At 43.0% G+C, this 18,044-nt stretch overlaps 1 protein-coding gene across 1 annotated transcript; it reads left to right on the top strand.

Annotated features, from left to right (window-relative positions):
• The first annotated feature begins 959 nt into the window (after positions 1-959).
• Positions 960-17,992, top strand: slc7a6 (solute carrier family 7 member 6). The gene is made up of 10 exons (XM_058401291.1): positions 960-1,120; positions 11,571-12,104; positions 12,332-12,457; positions 12,929-13,073; positions 13,181-13,304; positions 13,841-13,944; positions 14,847-14,943; positions 15,240-15,389; positions 15,750-15,933; positions 16,865-17,992. Exons 2-10 carry the CDS (start codon positions 11,618-11,620, stop codon positions 16,930-16,932), a joined length of 1,485 nt encoding a protein of 494 aa, XP_058257274.1. The 5' UTR covers positions 960-1,120; positions 11,571-11,617; the 3' UTR covers positions 16,933-17,992.
• Positions 17,993-18,044: the final 52 nt, after the last annotated feature.

The following is an 18,044-nucleotide window of genomic DNA, read 5'->3' as shown; positions in this document are numbered from 1 at the left end:
ACGCACAGAAACATGTCCTGCATAACAATCATCTGCACCTGATACAAAACAAAATATTCATCAGAGCTCACTCCTGAGGACTTGGACATCTGTACACACACGCTTACACACAGACAGGACACACAGTACTCTGCAGATCACTGAGGAAATCTTCTGAATCACACCATCACATTCACCTCTGCACTCGTGTTACTCACAGTTTCATTCCCTGGGATCAGCATCACAAAGGAGAATGCTCAGAGCAGCTCTTCTTACCATCACCAGGATACCAAGAACCTCATCCACTCCATACTGCAGTACAGAAGAGTTCAGATCCTACACACACACACACACCACATAATCCCAACACCCAGAAACACCCAGAATTACACACACAGACCCACAACAGTCACAGATACCACAGTTGGGGGGGTGGGGGTCAGTCAGGGGGCTGTTGGCAGATCAGAAATAAAAACATCACATTTTCAACAACAAATATTTCTAACCTGGACTATTAGCATTGATTTGTATCTACTTAGTTAAAGATTGGTTCTTCAAGGAATTTCAGCACAAATACATGGTTTTACAGTTAAAACGATGTTTTAAATTCTTGAGTTTTAAGCTAAGATTAGATTTAACTGATAACAAAATTTAGTTTAGCCTGCACGACATGATGCCCCATAATAATAATAATAATAATAATAATAATAATAATAATAAAACATGTGGCATCAAGCTGTGCATGATAATTCAGCATCACTATTTAGTATATAACACACGTGAGGAAGAAAATGTACACACACACACACACTGCAACACACACACTGCAACACACACACTGCAACACACACATGATCAGTTTTCTCGAGTCACAGCCCTGTGTTAATGAAGACTAACATTCACGAGTCAATCGAAATCATGACGCAGGAAACGTGAGTGAATTCTGATTGGCTGATTACGCTATTAAAGCGCGCGAGAGCCACGTGACCGCAGGAGTTACCGGTATCACGTGAGCCCTGTCCCTGTGTCCGCTGTGGTGAGGAGTGTGTGAGGAGTGTGTGGAGTGTGTGAGGAGGATGCTCCTCGGTGTGTTCGCTGTTCGGGAGCTCGGGTCCAGCTGAGAGGCGGAGGACGGGACGAGGTGAGCACGTTTTTATTAGAAATAAAAAGGAAAGAGAGAGAGAGAGATCCATAAAGTCAGCTCCTGAGGTTTTACTTGTCATGTCGGAATGCAGAACTTTAAGACTTTTTTACCCTTTAGATGATAATAATCACATCCTGCTCATATTACAGTGTTTACATTGTTCTGCTGCACTCACATTTCCTGTGAGTTAGCTGCTCTCCTGTCATAAACAGGATATGACATTTAAAAGGCTGTTTACGGTTTAGTGTGTGTGTGTGTGTGTGTGTGTGTGTGTGTGTGTGTGTGTTCGGTCGGTTGGTTGGTTAATTTTAGAGGAAATTGAGCACCTGTGCACGAGCTGGGGTCAGATTAGATCCTGATGGAATTCGAAGTTTCTGATGTTTAATCAGGTCTGATGACTGATTTGTTTCTGAGTCAGGATCTCGGATCAGGACATGGGGTTTAAGACTAATGTGTTCTGTGGGGGAAAAAAACAAGCTTGTGATCTTCTCAGCTGATGAACCCATGGAATCCCTCAGCTCCGCCTAATGAACTCACATTTACATCCAAAATCAGATCTTCTCATAAACGTATTCTTGTTTAAACAGATTTAAGTGTCTGTAATCGTTAAACTTGATGTTTTAGGGTGTTTGTGTCCCGCAATGCAACAAAGGAGGTTGCCAGCGTTCGGATTTATCGCTAGATCTCTGCGGGTTGCCAGATTGTTCTCAAATCAGCATGTTTCTCTTTCTGTTTATATCTTGTTGGCTTTCTGACAGCAGCTGGGGTTTTTTTTAAATACTTTTTTTTTAAAAATATTTTCATATATTTTTGTTAATTTCAGGGCCTGAAGGGTCTTGAAGTTTGTAAACAGCTGATTGTGCAGATTGTGGTGAGGAAATTGCAGACCCTCACGTACCACGTGTAAAATAAGGGTCATGTGATTCTTGTACATCGTCTAATTATAAATAAATAATAAATCACCATCTAATTATAAATAAATAATAAATCACCATCTAATTATAAATAAATAATGGGTTGCTTCGTCATTTTTTCAGATGCTGAATCACATGCTGTCCTATTGCACCTTTACAGAAATTTTTTACATGGTGATGAACATTTATTTAGTTATTAATGTATTTAATTGTAATAAATAGTTTTTTTTAAATAGTTTTTTCATACAATTTCTGGCAAAACTCTGCATTTCTCAAAGTTTCCCTAAAAACTAATTTTATTTATTTATTTTTATTTAGCTCTTCGAATTCCACTTCAGTTGTTTTGCCAGTTATCAAATTTATCACTTAAGCTAAAGTCACATTTATTTTCTATTTCTATTCTGTCCATTTTTGTGAAGCTGATTTGGGGGCGGAGCTTCATAAAAGCCCAGTTTGTGATGTCAGTAAATAAAATCCGCTCCAGAGATTTGAACCGGTTGTGTCTCAGGTTAGAGGATGACCGGGTGCTACCTGGGCATTTTATTTGTTTGCGTGCTAAGCTAGCTAACTATGTTTGTGGCCTACAAATGGTGGTTGTCATGGCAATAAGTTTGTGCTGCTGTGATGACCAAAAACACTCTCAGCTAACAGCTAGTTAGTTAACTAAGATGGCTGAAGTTTGCAGTATTGAGGCAATTAGGAGTTGCAGGAGGATGTGGAGGCGTGTCCTAATTTGCATGTTAGGACACACCCACACATTCTCCTAATTGCCTCAATATTCTAGTGTCAATAAACCCTGCTGTTTCTGTAGATCCTGTTTCCCTGGTTTTAGTTCTTCAAACTTTATAAAAAACAGCAGTTATTTTGATTTACAGTTAATGAGGTGTGTATTAATGGTTTACACTCTGAGTAGCAAAAAAAAACAAAAAACAGATGCCTGTAACAAAGTCACTGAACTAACAAGAAAACAACCGTGTACCTCAAGGGCATGAAACTCTCTCACACACACACACTCACACACACACACACTCTCCAGCTGAGCTGAGCACAAGGTCAAAACCACGGTGACGGTCACAAAGTTTCCATGGTGACGTTAACTCGCTCTTCATGCACCAGGGCTTTATACGGCTGGACTGCAGATGTTTGGGATTCGGCACAGAAGAGATTCAGAATAACAGGAACGTCACAATGTTTTATTTTAGCAGGATATTTGTTTTTCCAGACACAGTAATGTCTTTAAAACTTTACAGAAAGTGTTTTAGAAGGTAAAAAATAAATTCAGCTCCTGGAGCTTTAACACGGAAGTGTGTAATGAAGTGGTTTTATGTAATCTGGATTAGTTGTGTGTGTGTGTGATTAAATCAGAAGAGGTCAGAACAAGATTGTCCGAGGGTCTATTCTGAGGAGTGTTATCAGCGCTGTGTGAGCCCCGAGGCAGCAGATCAGACGTCTGTGTTTAATCATTTAACAGCATGGTACTGGTTTTCCTCTTACAGAACACACCAGAGCTCTCAGGCTGAAGCTGATCTGAAATTCCCAGTGAAACACTCAGCAGGGGGGGTTGTGTGTGTGGGAGAGAGTGTGTGTGTGTGTGCGCAGTCTCTCTTTATTCTCTCTATCAGCTCTAAACAGTCTTTCCCTCAGCAGTCTCTCTCTATTCTCTCTCTCTATCAGCTCTAAACAGTCTTTCCCTCAGCAGTCTCTCTTTATTCTCTCTCTCTATCAGCTCTAAACAGTCTTTCCCTCAGCAGTCTCTCTTTATTCTCTCTCTCTATCAGCTCTAAACAGTCTTTCCCTCAGCAGTCTCTCTTTATTCTCTCTCTCTATCAGCTCTAAACAGTCTTTCCCTCAGCAGTCTCTCTTTATTCTCTCTCTCTATCAGCTCTAAACAGTCTTTCCCTCAGCAGTCTCTCTTTATTCTGTCTAAGTTAATAAGAGAAAAATGAGTTTGTTCCACGTTACTGAGAAACACAAAGAAGTGTAAAAAAAAACATCTCTTTTGTTGTGGAATCAGCACCTGTTTAAACTCTCTTTACACACACCCACCCCCCCCACACACACCCACACCTCACACACACACCTCACACACCCCCCCCCCCACACACACCTCACACACCCCCCCCCAACACACACCCCCCACACCCACACCCCACCACACACCCCCCACACCCACACCCCACCACACACCCCCCACACCCACACCCCACCACACACCCACACCCCACCACACACCCACACCCCACCACACCCACACCCCACCACACCCACACCCCACCCCACACACCCACCCCACACACCCACCCCTCACCCACCCCTCACCCACCCCTCACCCACCCCTCACCCACCCCTCACCCACCACACACCACACACCACACACCACACACCACACACACCTCACACACACACTCCACACACATATATACACACACACACACACACACACACACACACATCTCACACACACACACACATGCACACATCTCACACACACACATACACACACACACACATGCACACATACACACACACATACACACACATACATACACACATTACACATCACACACATAACACACCACACATAAACATCACACACACCACACACATCTCACATACACATCACACACATTACACACACACACCACATACACATCATACACTTTACATATCACACACATACACATCACACACATCACATACACACCACACACACATACACATCACACACATAACACACACCACACACACACACACACACACCTCACACATCACACACACACATCTCACATACATATACATCACATACACATACATCACTCACACACTCACATACACACACATCTCACATACACACATCACATACACACCACACACACATTACACATCACACACATCACACATACACATCTCACACACATACACATCTCACACACACACCTCACACTCACATACACACACATCTCACATACACACATCACATACACACCACACACACATTACACATCACACACATCACACATACACCTCACACACATACACATCTCACACACACACCTCACACACACATCATACACATCTCACACACACACAACACATCACACACACAACACATTACACACACATACATCACACACACACCACACACAACACATTACACACATCACACACACACACACCTCACATACACACACATCACACACACACACCACACACACATCATCTCACACACACATCATACACATCACATACACAACACACACACACACCACACACACACATCACACACACATCATCTCACACACACATCACACACACACACACATCACACACACATCAACATCTCACACACACCACACACATCACATACACATACATCACACACACACACACACATCAACATTACACACACATCTCACACACACCACACACACATCAACATCTCACACACATCATACACATCACATACACAACACACACACACTTCACATACACATACATCACACACACCACACACAACACACCACACACACCACACACAACACATTACACACATCACACACATACATCACACACACACCACACACAACACATTACACACATCACACACATACATCACACACACACCACACACAACACATTACACACATCACACACATACATCACACACACACCACACACAACACACATCATACACACATCACACATACACACACCTCACACACACATCATACACATCACATACACACATACACAACACACACATCTCACATACACATACATCACACACACACATCACACACACACACCACACACCTCACACACATCTCACATACATCACACACACATCACACATACACAACACGCACATCTCACACAACACACACATCACACACATCTCACATACACACATCATACACATCACACACAACACATTACACACACACACATCATACACATCACACACACAACACATTACACACCACACACATCTCACACAACACACATCACACACACATTATACACACACACATCACACACACCTCACATACACATACATCACACACACACCACACACACATCAAACACATCACACACACAACACATTACACATACATCACACCACACATCACACACACACACACCTCACATACACATACATCACACACACACACACCTCACATACACACATCACACACACACACATCACACACACATCAACATCTCACACACACCACACACATTACACACACACATCTCACACACACCACACACATCTCACACACACCACACACACACCAACATACACATCACATACACAACACACACACTTCACATACACATACATCACATACACAACACACACAACACATCATACACATCACACACACAACACATCATACACATCACACACACAACACATCATACACATCACACACACAACACATTACACACACACACCACACACAACACATCATACACATCACACACACAACACATTACACACACACACCACACACAACACATTACACACACACATCACACACACCACACACACCACACACACCACACACATCACACACACACCACACACAACACACATCATACACACATCACACATACACACACCTCACACACACATCATACACATCACATACACACATACACAACACACACATCTCACATACACATACATCACACACACACCACACATCACACACATCTCACACACAACACATTACACATACATCACACCACACATCACACACACACACATCTCACATACACATACATCACACACACACCACACAACACACACATCACACATCACACATACACAACACACACATCTCACACAACACATTACACACATCACACACATACATCACACACACACCACACACAACACACATCATACACACATCACACATACACACACCTCACACACACATCATACACATCACATACACACATACACAACACGCACATCTCACATACACATACATCACACACACACATCACACACACACCACACACCTCACACACATCTCACATACATCACACACACATCATACACACATCACACATACACAACACGCACATCTCACACAACACACACATCACACACATCTCACATACACACATCATACACATCACACACACAACACATTACACACACACATCATACACATCACACACACAACACATTACACACACACACATCACACACCACACACATCTCACACAACACACATCACACACACATTATACACATACACATACACACACACACACACACACACACATCAAACACATCACACACACAACACATTACACATACATCACACCACACATCACACACACACACACCTCACATACACATACATCACACACACACACACCTCACATACACACATCACACATCACACACACATCAACATCTCACACACACCACACACATTACACACACACATCTCACACACACCACACACATCTCACACACACCACACACACACCAACATCTCACACACACATCATACACATCACATACACAACACACACACTTCACATACACATACATCACACACACACCACACACAACACATCATACACATCACACACACAACACATTACACACACACACCACACACAACACATCATACACATCACACACACAACACATTACACACACACACCACACACAACACATCATACACACACACCACACACAACACATTACACACACACACACCACACACACCACACACAACACATTACACACACATACATCACACACACCACACACACCACACACAACACATTACACACATCACACACACACCACACACAACACACATCATACACACATCACACATACACACACCTCACACACACATCATACACATCACATACACACATACACAACACACACATCTCACATACACATACATCACACACACACACCACACATCACACACATCTCACACACAACACATTACACATACATCACACCACACATCACACACACACACATCTCACATACACATACATCACACACACACCACACACCACACACACACATCACACACACAACACATCACACATACACAACACACACATCACACATCACACATACACAACACACACATCTCACACAACACATTACACACATCACACACATACATCACACACACACCACACACAACACACATCATACACACATCACACATACACACACCTCACACACACATCATACACATCACATACACACATACACAACACACACATCTCACATACACATACATCACACACACACATCACACACACACACCACACACCTCACACACATCTCACATACATCACACACACATCATACACACATCACACATACACAACACGCACATCTCACACAACACACACATCACACACATCTCACATACACACATCATACACATCACACACACAACACATTACACACACACACATCATACACATCACACACACAACACATTACACACCACACACATCTCACACAACACACATCACACACACATTATACACACACACATCACACACACCTCACATACACATACATCACACACACACCACACACACATCAAACACATCACACACACAACACATTACACATACATCACACCACACATCACACACACACACACCTCACATACACACATCACACACACACACATCACACACACATCAACATCTCACACACACCACACACATTACACACACACATCTCACACACACCACACACATCTCACACACACCACACACACACCAACATACACATCACATACACAACACACACACTTCACATACACATACATCACACACACACCACACACAACACATCATACACATCACACACACAACACATTACACACACACACCACACACAACACATCATACACACACACCACACACACCACACACAACACATTACACACACACACACCACACACACCACACACAACACATTACACACACATACATCACACACACCACACACACCACACACAACACATTACACACATCACACACACACCACACACAACACACATCATACACACATCACACATACACACACCTCACACACACATCATACACATCACATACACACATACACAACACACACATCTCACATACACATACATCACACACACACACCACACATCACACACATCTCACACAACACACATCACACACACACCACACATCACACACACACACATCTCACATACACATACATCACACACACACCACACACCACACACACACATCACACACACAACACATCACACATACACAACACACACATCACACATCACACATACACAACACACACATCTCACACAACACACACAACACACACATCACACATACACAACACACACATCTCACACAACACACACATTATACACATCACATACACACTCTCACACACACATCACACACATTACACACTCTCGCATACACATCACACACACACACATTACACACCTCACATACATCTCACACACACATCTCACACACACACACACACCTCACACACATTACACACACACATTACACACATCTCACATACACATACATCACACACACATCTCACACACACATCACACACACACACACACACATCTCACATACACATACAACACACACACACCACACATACACACATCACACACACACACACACATCATACACACATCTCACATCACACACATACACTATATTGCCAAAAGTATTCTCTCACCTGCCTTGACTCGCATATGAACTTAAGTGACATCCCATTCCTAATCCATAGGGTTCAATATGACGTTGGTCCACCCTTTGCAGCTATAACAGCTTCAACTCTTCTGGGAAGGCTGTCCACAAGGTTTAGGAGTGTGTTTATGGGAATTTTTGACCATTCTTCCAGAAGCACATTTGTGAGGTCACACACTGATGTTGGACGAGAAGGCCTGGCTCTCAGTCTCCGCTCTAATTCATCCCAAAGGTGTTCTATCGGGTTGAGGTCAGGACTCTGTGCAGGCCAGTCAAGTTCCTCCACACCAGACTCTGTCATCCATGTCTTTATGGACCTTGCTTTGGTCACTGGTGCACAGTCATGTTGGAAGAGGAAGGGGCCAGCTCCAAACTGTTCCCACAAAGTTGGGAGCATGGAATTGTCCAAAATGTCTTGGTATGCTGAAGCATTCAGAGTTCCTTTCACTGGAACTAAGGGGCCAAGCCCAGCTCCTGAAAAACAACCCCACACCATAATCCCCCCTCCACCAAACTTTACACTTGGCACAATGCAGTCAGACAAGTACCGTTCTCCTGGCAACCGCCAAACCCAGACTCGTCCATCAGATTGCCAGATGGAGAAGCGCGATTCGTCACTCCAGAGAACGCGTCTCCACTGCTCTAGAGTCCAGTGGCGGCGTGCTTTACACCACTGCATCCGACGCTTCGCATTGCGCTTGGATGCAGCTGCTCGGCCATGGAAACCCATTCCATGAAGCTCTCTGCGCACTGTTCTTGAGCTAATCTGAAGGCCACAGAAAGTTGGCGACCTCTTCACACTATGCCCCTCAGCATCCGCTGACCCCGCTCCGTCAGTTTACGTGGCCTACCACTTCGTGGCTGAGTTGCTGTTGTTCCCAAACACTTCCACGTTCTTATAATACAGCTGACAGTTGACTGTGGAATATTTAGGAGCGAGGAAATTTCACGACTGGATTTGTTGCACAGGTGGCATCCTATCACAGTTCCACGCTGGAATTCACTGAGCTCCTGAGAGCGACCCATTCTTTCACAAATGTTTGTAAAAACAGTCTGCATGCCTAGGTGCTTGATTTTATACACCTGTGGCCATGGAAGTGATTGGAACACCTGATTCTGATTATTTGGATGGGTGAGCCAATACTTTTGGCAATATAGTGTATATACACGCACCAGACACACACACCACACACGCATCACACCACACACACACGCATCACACACACCTCACACGTGTCACACACACATAATCACACCTCACACACACACCACACACACACACACCTCACACGCACACACCACACACACTCTCACACACCACACACACTCTCACACACCACACCACTCCTCACACACACACCACACACATACACCATACACACACACACACATTCACACACACCACACCACTCCTCACACACACACACGTCTCACACACACACACCACACACATACACCATACACACACACATTCACACACACACACCACACACCACACACACACATACACCTCACACACACACCACACCTCTCACACACACACAGTACTGCAGTGTATTGATTGGTTGATAGATACATTGTTTATTGATCAAACACCGTATTATTTTTTGATTTCTTTATTATCAGACTTTTGATTGTGAGACAGTCCGAGTGTGTGTTATGGGGAAATGGATCAGCACCAGAACTCACGATCCTCAGACTGAGGAGTTTAATGAAAAATAAATAAACTGTTGTCTGTGTTCCAGATCGAAGCAGGTTGCAGTGTTTGTTCCTCCACCATCTCAAAGACAGAATGGAGAACGGTTCAGGTTCTGGTGTATTAAACAGACAGCGCTCTGGAGGAACAGAAGCGTCTCAGTCCAGAGAGAAGATGCAGCTGAAGAAGGAGATCTCGCTCCTGAACGGCATCAGCCTCATCGTGGGGAACATGATCGGCTCTGGGATCTTCGTCTCTCCCAAAGGTGTGCTGATGTACAGCACCTCCTACGGGCTGTCGCTGGTCATCTGGGCCTTTGGGGGAATCTTCTCCGTCGTCGGCGCTCTGTGTTACGCTGAACTGGGAACCACCATCACCAAGTCAGGTGCCAGTTACGCCTACATCCTGGAGTCGTTCGGAGGTTTCCTGGCGTTTATCCGTCTCTGGACGTCGCTCCTCATCATCGAGCCCACCAGCCAGGCCATCATCGCCATCACTTTCGCCAACTACCTGGTGCAGCCGCTGTTCCCCACCTGCGAGTCACCGTACTCCGCCTCCCGCCTCATCGCCGCCGCCTGCATCTGTGAGTCGCTTATTCCATTTAGTCTCTGTCCAGTGGGAAAGTAAAGATATTTTAACCCAGGGGTTACACTCGATAAACAGTGCCTTATTAAACCATCCAGTTTAAAGTATAATAATTCTACATGTGAGGAAGGAAAAGAACGCTAAACTGTAGGAATGTTATGATGTTCCACCGGCGTGTTTTATTTTGCTGAGGCTGATTTTTATTTATTTTTTCTCCTTCTCCAGGTTTGTTGACGTTCATTAACGCAGCGTATGTGAAGTGGGGCACCAGAGTGCAGGACATCTTCACCTACGCTAAAGTTCTGGCGCTCATCGTCATCATCATTACAGGCCTGGTGAAGCTGTGTCAGGGTGAGACATCACCCATCACTGGTGTTCCAGAGTTTTTTTGTCTCAGCTGCTGAGATCTGGACTCTGATTGGTCAGAAGGTGTTGATTAGTTCTCTCTAACAGCAGCTCTGACTGTAGAGCAGCTGAATATCTCAGCTTCAGGATTTAATTCAATTCAATTCAAAAAACTTTGTCCCCGAGGGGCAATTAAAGGCACATGAGCAGCATGAAGGGCATAATAATAATAATAATAATAATAAATACAGTTTATATTAAATCTGTAAACTGAGAGCAGTGTGCTGTTACAGAAATGAGTGTCTCAGCAGCACACAAGCACCACGTTCTGTTCGTGTTTTAGTGTCTCATCCACCTGATGCTTTTCATTTCTTTTCAGAAAATAAAACAAGTCTGAACTCCTGAAGGTCTTTGTTCCACATATCAATGATTTCTCTGTGCAGTAGTGTAACATTGCTCATGTGCTTCATCTTTAAGGTCACACAGGAAACTTTGAGGGTTTCTTCCAGGGGTCATCTCATGACCCGGGAGGCATTGCCCTAGCCCTGTACTCCGCCCTGTTCTCCTACTCGGGCTGGGACACACTCAACTTTGTCACTGAGGAAATCAAGAACCCTGAGAGGTGACCACAGTACAGGACTGACTCACTCATATGCTTTCAATAAATAAATAAATCCTGATCTACATAAACGTGTGGTTTCTACAGTAAAAGCTTTTTCATCTCTTCAGGAATCTTCCTCTGGCTATCGCCGTGTCCATGCCCATCGTCACCATCATCTACATCCTGACCAACGTGGCCTACTACACCGTGCTGGACATGAGCTCCATCCTGGCCAGTGACGCCGTGGCTGTGGTACGTTTATACAGTTATAATCCCAGGAAGGTGTTTACATGTAAGAATACCTCGTCTTCCTGTTTCACCTCCTGGACCCTGATCAAATCTATCTAATCTGTAATCTGGAGTGTGTTCATATACAAATCTGCTCCTTACACGTCACACTCACTTCCTGTAGGATCTACTGCCCCCTAGTGTTCTGGTTAGTATTTCATGCTGATATTTGGAGAAACACATGTACAGTACAAACATTCGGATATTTCTCCTGATTGGTCAGAAGGTATTAATGCACTCTCTCTTATACTCTTACATCAATGTCCCATGATAAACTAATTAAATTGTGTGTAATTGTTGCCATGGTGAAGTTTCCTTTCTGTAAGAGAAGTGTCTGAGGGAAAGAGCTGTTTCATTTTGTTCATAGAAAAATATGAAGAGCTGCTCGTTAATAATGGAAAAAACATCTCACTGGCAAATTGCTGTTGTGTAAGAAGAATTATACACTTGGGGACTATTAAATACTCTGTGTGTGTGTGTGCATGCTGGCACTCTTGTAGACATTTGCTGATCACACTTTGGGTGTAATGAGTTGGACAATCCCCATTGCTGTGGCTCTGTCCTGCTACGGTGGACTGAATTCCTCTATCATTGCAGCGTCCAGGTCAGATTCATTACAGAATCACACACACACCAAAACATGCTACACAAACTACACACGTGTTTCTGACATTTAGCAGAAGCCATTATCCAGAGCAGTTTCTCATTCATACAGATGAGGGTTAAGGGCCTCATTCAGGGGCCCAGTAGGGGCAGCTCTCAGTGTAAGTGTAGAAGTAGATGCCTCAGGATGGGTAGAAGGAGGGAAACAATGGAACAGCATTAGCGTAGCTGCTGTTCATAATATTAGCAGCACTAGATGATAATGTGTATTTAATCAGATGTACTGGAGCACAAGGTTATGGGATGTTAGATGTATGTCAGGATAAAGAGAGAAGTCTTTAGTCTATATTTAAACTGGGAGACTGTGTCTGAGCCCCGAACACTGTCAGGAAGACTATTCCAAAGTTTAGGAGCTAAATACGACAACGCTCTACCCCCTTTTGTGGACTTTGATATTCTGGGAACTACTAGAAGTCCGGAATTTTGTGATCTTAAAGAGCGTGGTGGATTGTAACGTGTTAGAAGACTGGAGAGATAGGTGGGAGCTAAACCAATTAGAGCCTTGTACGTAAGTAGAGCTAATTTATAGTCAATTCTAAGTTTAACAGGTAGCCAGTGCAGGGATGATAATATTGGGGTTATATGATCATATTCTCTTGATCTGGTAAGAACTCTGGCGGCTGCATTCTGGACTGACTGTAGCTTGTTTATTGAAGATGCAGGACAAACACCTAGTAATGCATTACAATAGTCCAGTCTGGAGGTCAGGAATACATGAACTAACTTTTCTGCATGAGATACAGATAAAATGTTTCACACACTATGCTCCACATGCTACACACTTGCCTCACTAACTTCACTAACTTTGCCTCCATTCCCTGACTTGTCCTGTGTGTGTTTCAGGCTTTTTTTTGTTGGAGCTCGTGAGGGTCATCTCCCTGATGCGTTATCAATGATCCATGTGCAAAGGTTCACGCCTGTTCCTGCGCTGCTCTTCAATGTAAGATCAAATCCTTTATGACTCCGAGTGTGAATGTAGCACTGTAACGTTAATGTGGTGTAGCACTGTAACATTGTACATAATAATTGTAATAATAAAGTGAAATGAAGAACATCACTCAGATCCAGAGCTTCAAGCGTTTCAAGAGAAAACCCCACTCTGAGTCTGTAGGTGACCCAGTCCAGCAGGTCAGGAACAGGAATTTTGCTGCAGAGCTCTAGCTCCCTCTGGTGGTCATGTTTCTCTGTGTCTGATCTCAGGGATGTCAGACATAATCATCATTGTTGTGGTTGCAGTGTGCCATGGCTCTGATCTACCTGACCGTACAGGACGTGTTCCAGCTGATTAACTACTACAGCTTCAGCTACTGGTTCTTTGTCGGTTTGTCCATCGCCGGACAGATCTACTTGCGGTGGAAAGAACCAGACAGACCGCGGCCTCTGAAGGTGATGAGCTTCACGTGATCCTCACGTTACAGGATGAGTCCTCTGTGAGATCATTCAGATATTTAAACAAAAGAATTTATAACAAAGTTCAGACTTTTGTCCTCCACGTTCTCCACTACATCTCATACAGTTGCAGGGAGATTATTTCAGTTTTATGTGATTATATACAGCTATCTGAAGTGAAATAAAGAATGTTCAACACTTTACAGACAGAGCAGGAGATGTAAGTGTGTGTGACTAATCACAAGTCTGGGTTATTTATAGAAAAGCAGCTTAATGAGGTTCAATTCATCTAAACTCTACTGGATAAATGATTTACGTGCTTAATAATAATAAGAAACTGTGTGTGTGTGTGTACAGTTGTCGTTGGTGTACCCCGTGGTGTTCTGCTTCTGTACGGTGTTCCTGGTTGCGGTTCCTCTCTACAGCGACACGCTCAACTCCCTAATCGGCATCGCCATCGCTCTCTCCGGCATTCCCGTCTACTTCCTGGGCGTTCATCTCCCCGAGTCCAAACGGCCGCCGTTCATCACCACACTGCTGCGTGAGTGTTTCAGCGCCTCGAGAACACTCTGAGAACACGACTCTGGGTCTGACTGCACTGGCTACAGCTGAGAGTCTTAGCCTGGGGCTTGTGTTTGTTAGCGTGGTTCTCGTCGTATCATGCGAGTGGAAATGTTCTCATTTTCACTGATCAGGATTTCATAATGTTTTGTTCTCAGATCTGAACTCCAGGCACTTCAGCAAATCTCCATAGTGTTTTTTTTTTTTTTTTTGCCCCTCCTGAAACATAAATATCTTTTCTATGACCACGGGATAGTCTTCCAGAAATGTCCGGAATATCAGGAAATGAAAGCTGAAGTTGTGATCTTTCGTCTCATTTTCATCCTTTGATCCCAGACCTGAATATCTTCTGTGCAAAACAAAGACGTAAGCACTGGTGCAGATGTTCCAGTAGTTCCTGAAGGGCGTGTCCCCGTATTTCAGTCCTACAGGCTGACTAGAAACTGCTGATTTTATATTTTTAAATTGTATAAAATGTCAATACTTCAGTGTTCAGTGTTAAATATTTTGAAAGCTTTTTTCTTTAGAAATAACTTTTTTACACATTTCTAAAAATCTTTTAAAATATCAAAATTATCTACAAAAATCTTATTTTGTAAGTATTAATACATGAAGCCTCAAGGCATCAGAAACTATTTTAAAAGATTTTTTGACAAGAATATAACCTGATTATTGCTGTGGAATCCATATCAAATCTAAGGAATGTGTTTTTGTGTGATTTTATTTCTTCTGTCATTGGACTCATGATATCTTTATGATCACTTTAATGGATCGAATCTTATTTCCCGATCACTCTGCAATCATCTACTTTTTTCTTGAATGTTCTTCTCTAGTTAAGGAGTGGAAAAGTTTCAGAAGCCACCGTGTGGACCGGGTCACACTCATCATTTTTTTTTTCCTCTCTCCTTCAGGTTCGGTCACTCGATTCACTCAGTTTACGTGTTTCTGCGTGCTGACTGAGATGGACCCGGTGGATTAAATCCTCCATCCATCGTGAAAGAACTGCTGTATCAGCTCAGTGTGTGTCTGAGACCTACACACACACACAGAGTGCAGGACACTGCCAGTCATGTGACCCAGGGTGTGTCCTCCTCTCAGGGATAAGTGTGAGGGTCTTATTGAGGATGTAAGCTGATGGATTTCTGATCGTCTTCCTGGAACTTATTTCTCAGTCTTCGTGTCGAAAATCGAACTTTTTACAGGTTCTTGATTTGATCCTGAAGTTATTTATTAGCTGCTTTTATTTGAGATGTTTTGGATATTTTGAGGAAAATCTGAGCAAGTGAAAATATCTCGAGTTTAATCCAGAGTAAATTAATTTCATATTACAACAAAGTATAAGATTATTAAACAAAAACAAATCAGTTATCTGCAAGAAAACAATAAAATCTAAAGCTCTAAATCAAAGTGTCTAATCAGCTGATGAATAATACATAAGAATCAGATATTAATTATATATTTATTTATATATTCCTATTGAAGATATTTTCACCTGATTTAACTTTTTTTACAGTGTGTTTTGTGTTGAGAATTTTATTTTGTGATGTAATAAGTTGTGGGTGTGGTTTTGGAAAGGGAAACGCTTGACCACAAGCCTTATGCTACTTTTTTTGTTTTTTAATAAGAGAAATGTGTGTTTTCACATCATGTGTTGGGTGTTTGATCAGGTTCTGCAGGTGAGAACGGAGAGAGAGGTTCGTCACTAAACTCTCCTGAACCAATCGTTTTATTTCTTTGTAAACGAGGCACTGCCTTGCCCTCGTCCTCCTGCCTTTATTCCTGCTCTGCTTTTTGGAAAATCCTGAATCTGATTCAGAGGAACTTCTGGTTCCAGTTTTTAACTGCAGTGTGATCAGGAATGTGTGAAGATACACTGTTTAGAGAGGAGTGTGTGTGTTGAACATGAGTCTTTGTTCCTAATATCGTACGCTGATTTCCTGATTTTATTCTCAGTCACTTTCATTAAGTGTAATTAAGAGACCTTTTATTTATTCGACATTTTGCTTCAATAAACACTTCTGAATTTTGGTTTATACATATTTACAGGAACCCCCCCCTCCTTTTGTTGTGAATGTTTATGCACGCAACACA

Source organism: Hemibagrus wyckioides, linkage group LG10 (assembly GCF_019097595.1).
Source record: "Hemibagrus wyckioides isolate EC202008001 linkage group LG10, SWU_Hwy_1.0, whole genome shotgun sequence".
In the NCBI taxonomy this organism is placed as follows: domain Eukaryota; kingdom Metazoa; phylum Chordata; class Actinopteri; order Siluriformes; family Bagridae; genus Hemibagrus; species Hemibagrus wyckioides.
The sequence above is the reverse complement of the archived record's forward strand: the minus strand, read 5'-3'. Positions and strand labels throughout refer to the sequence as shown.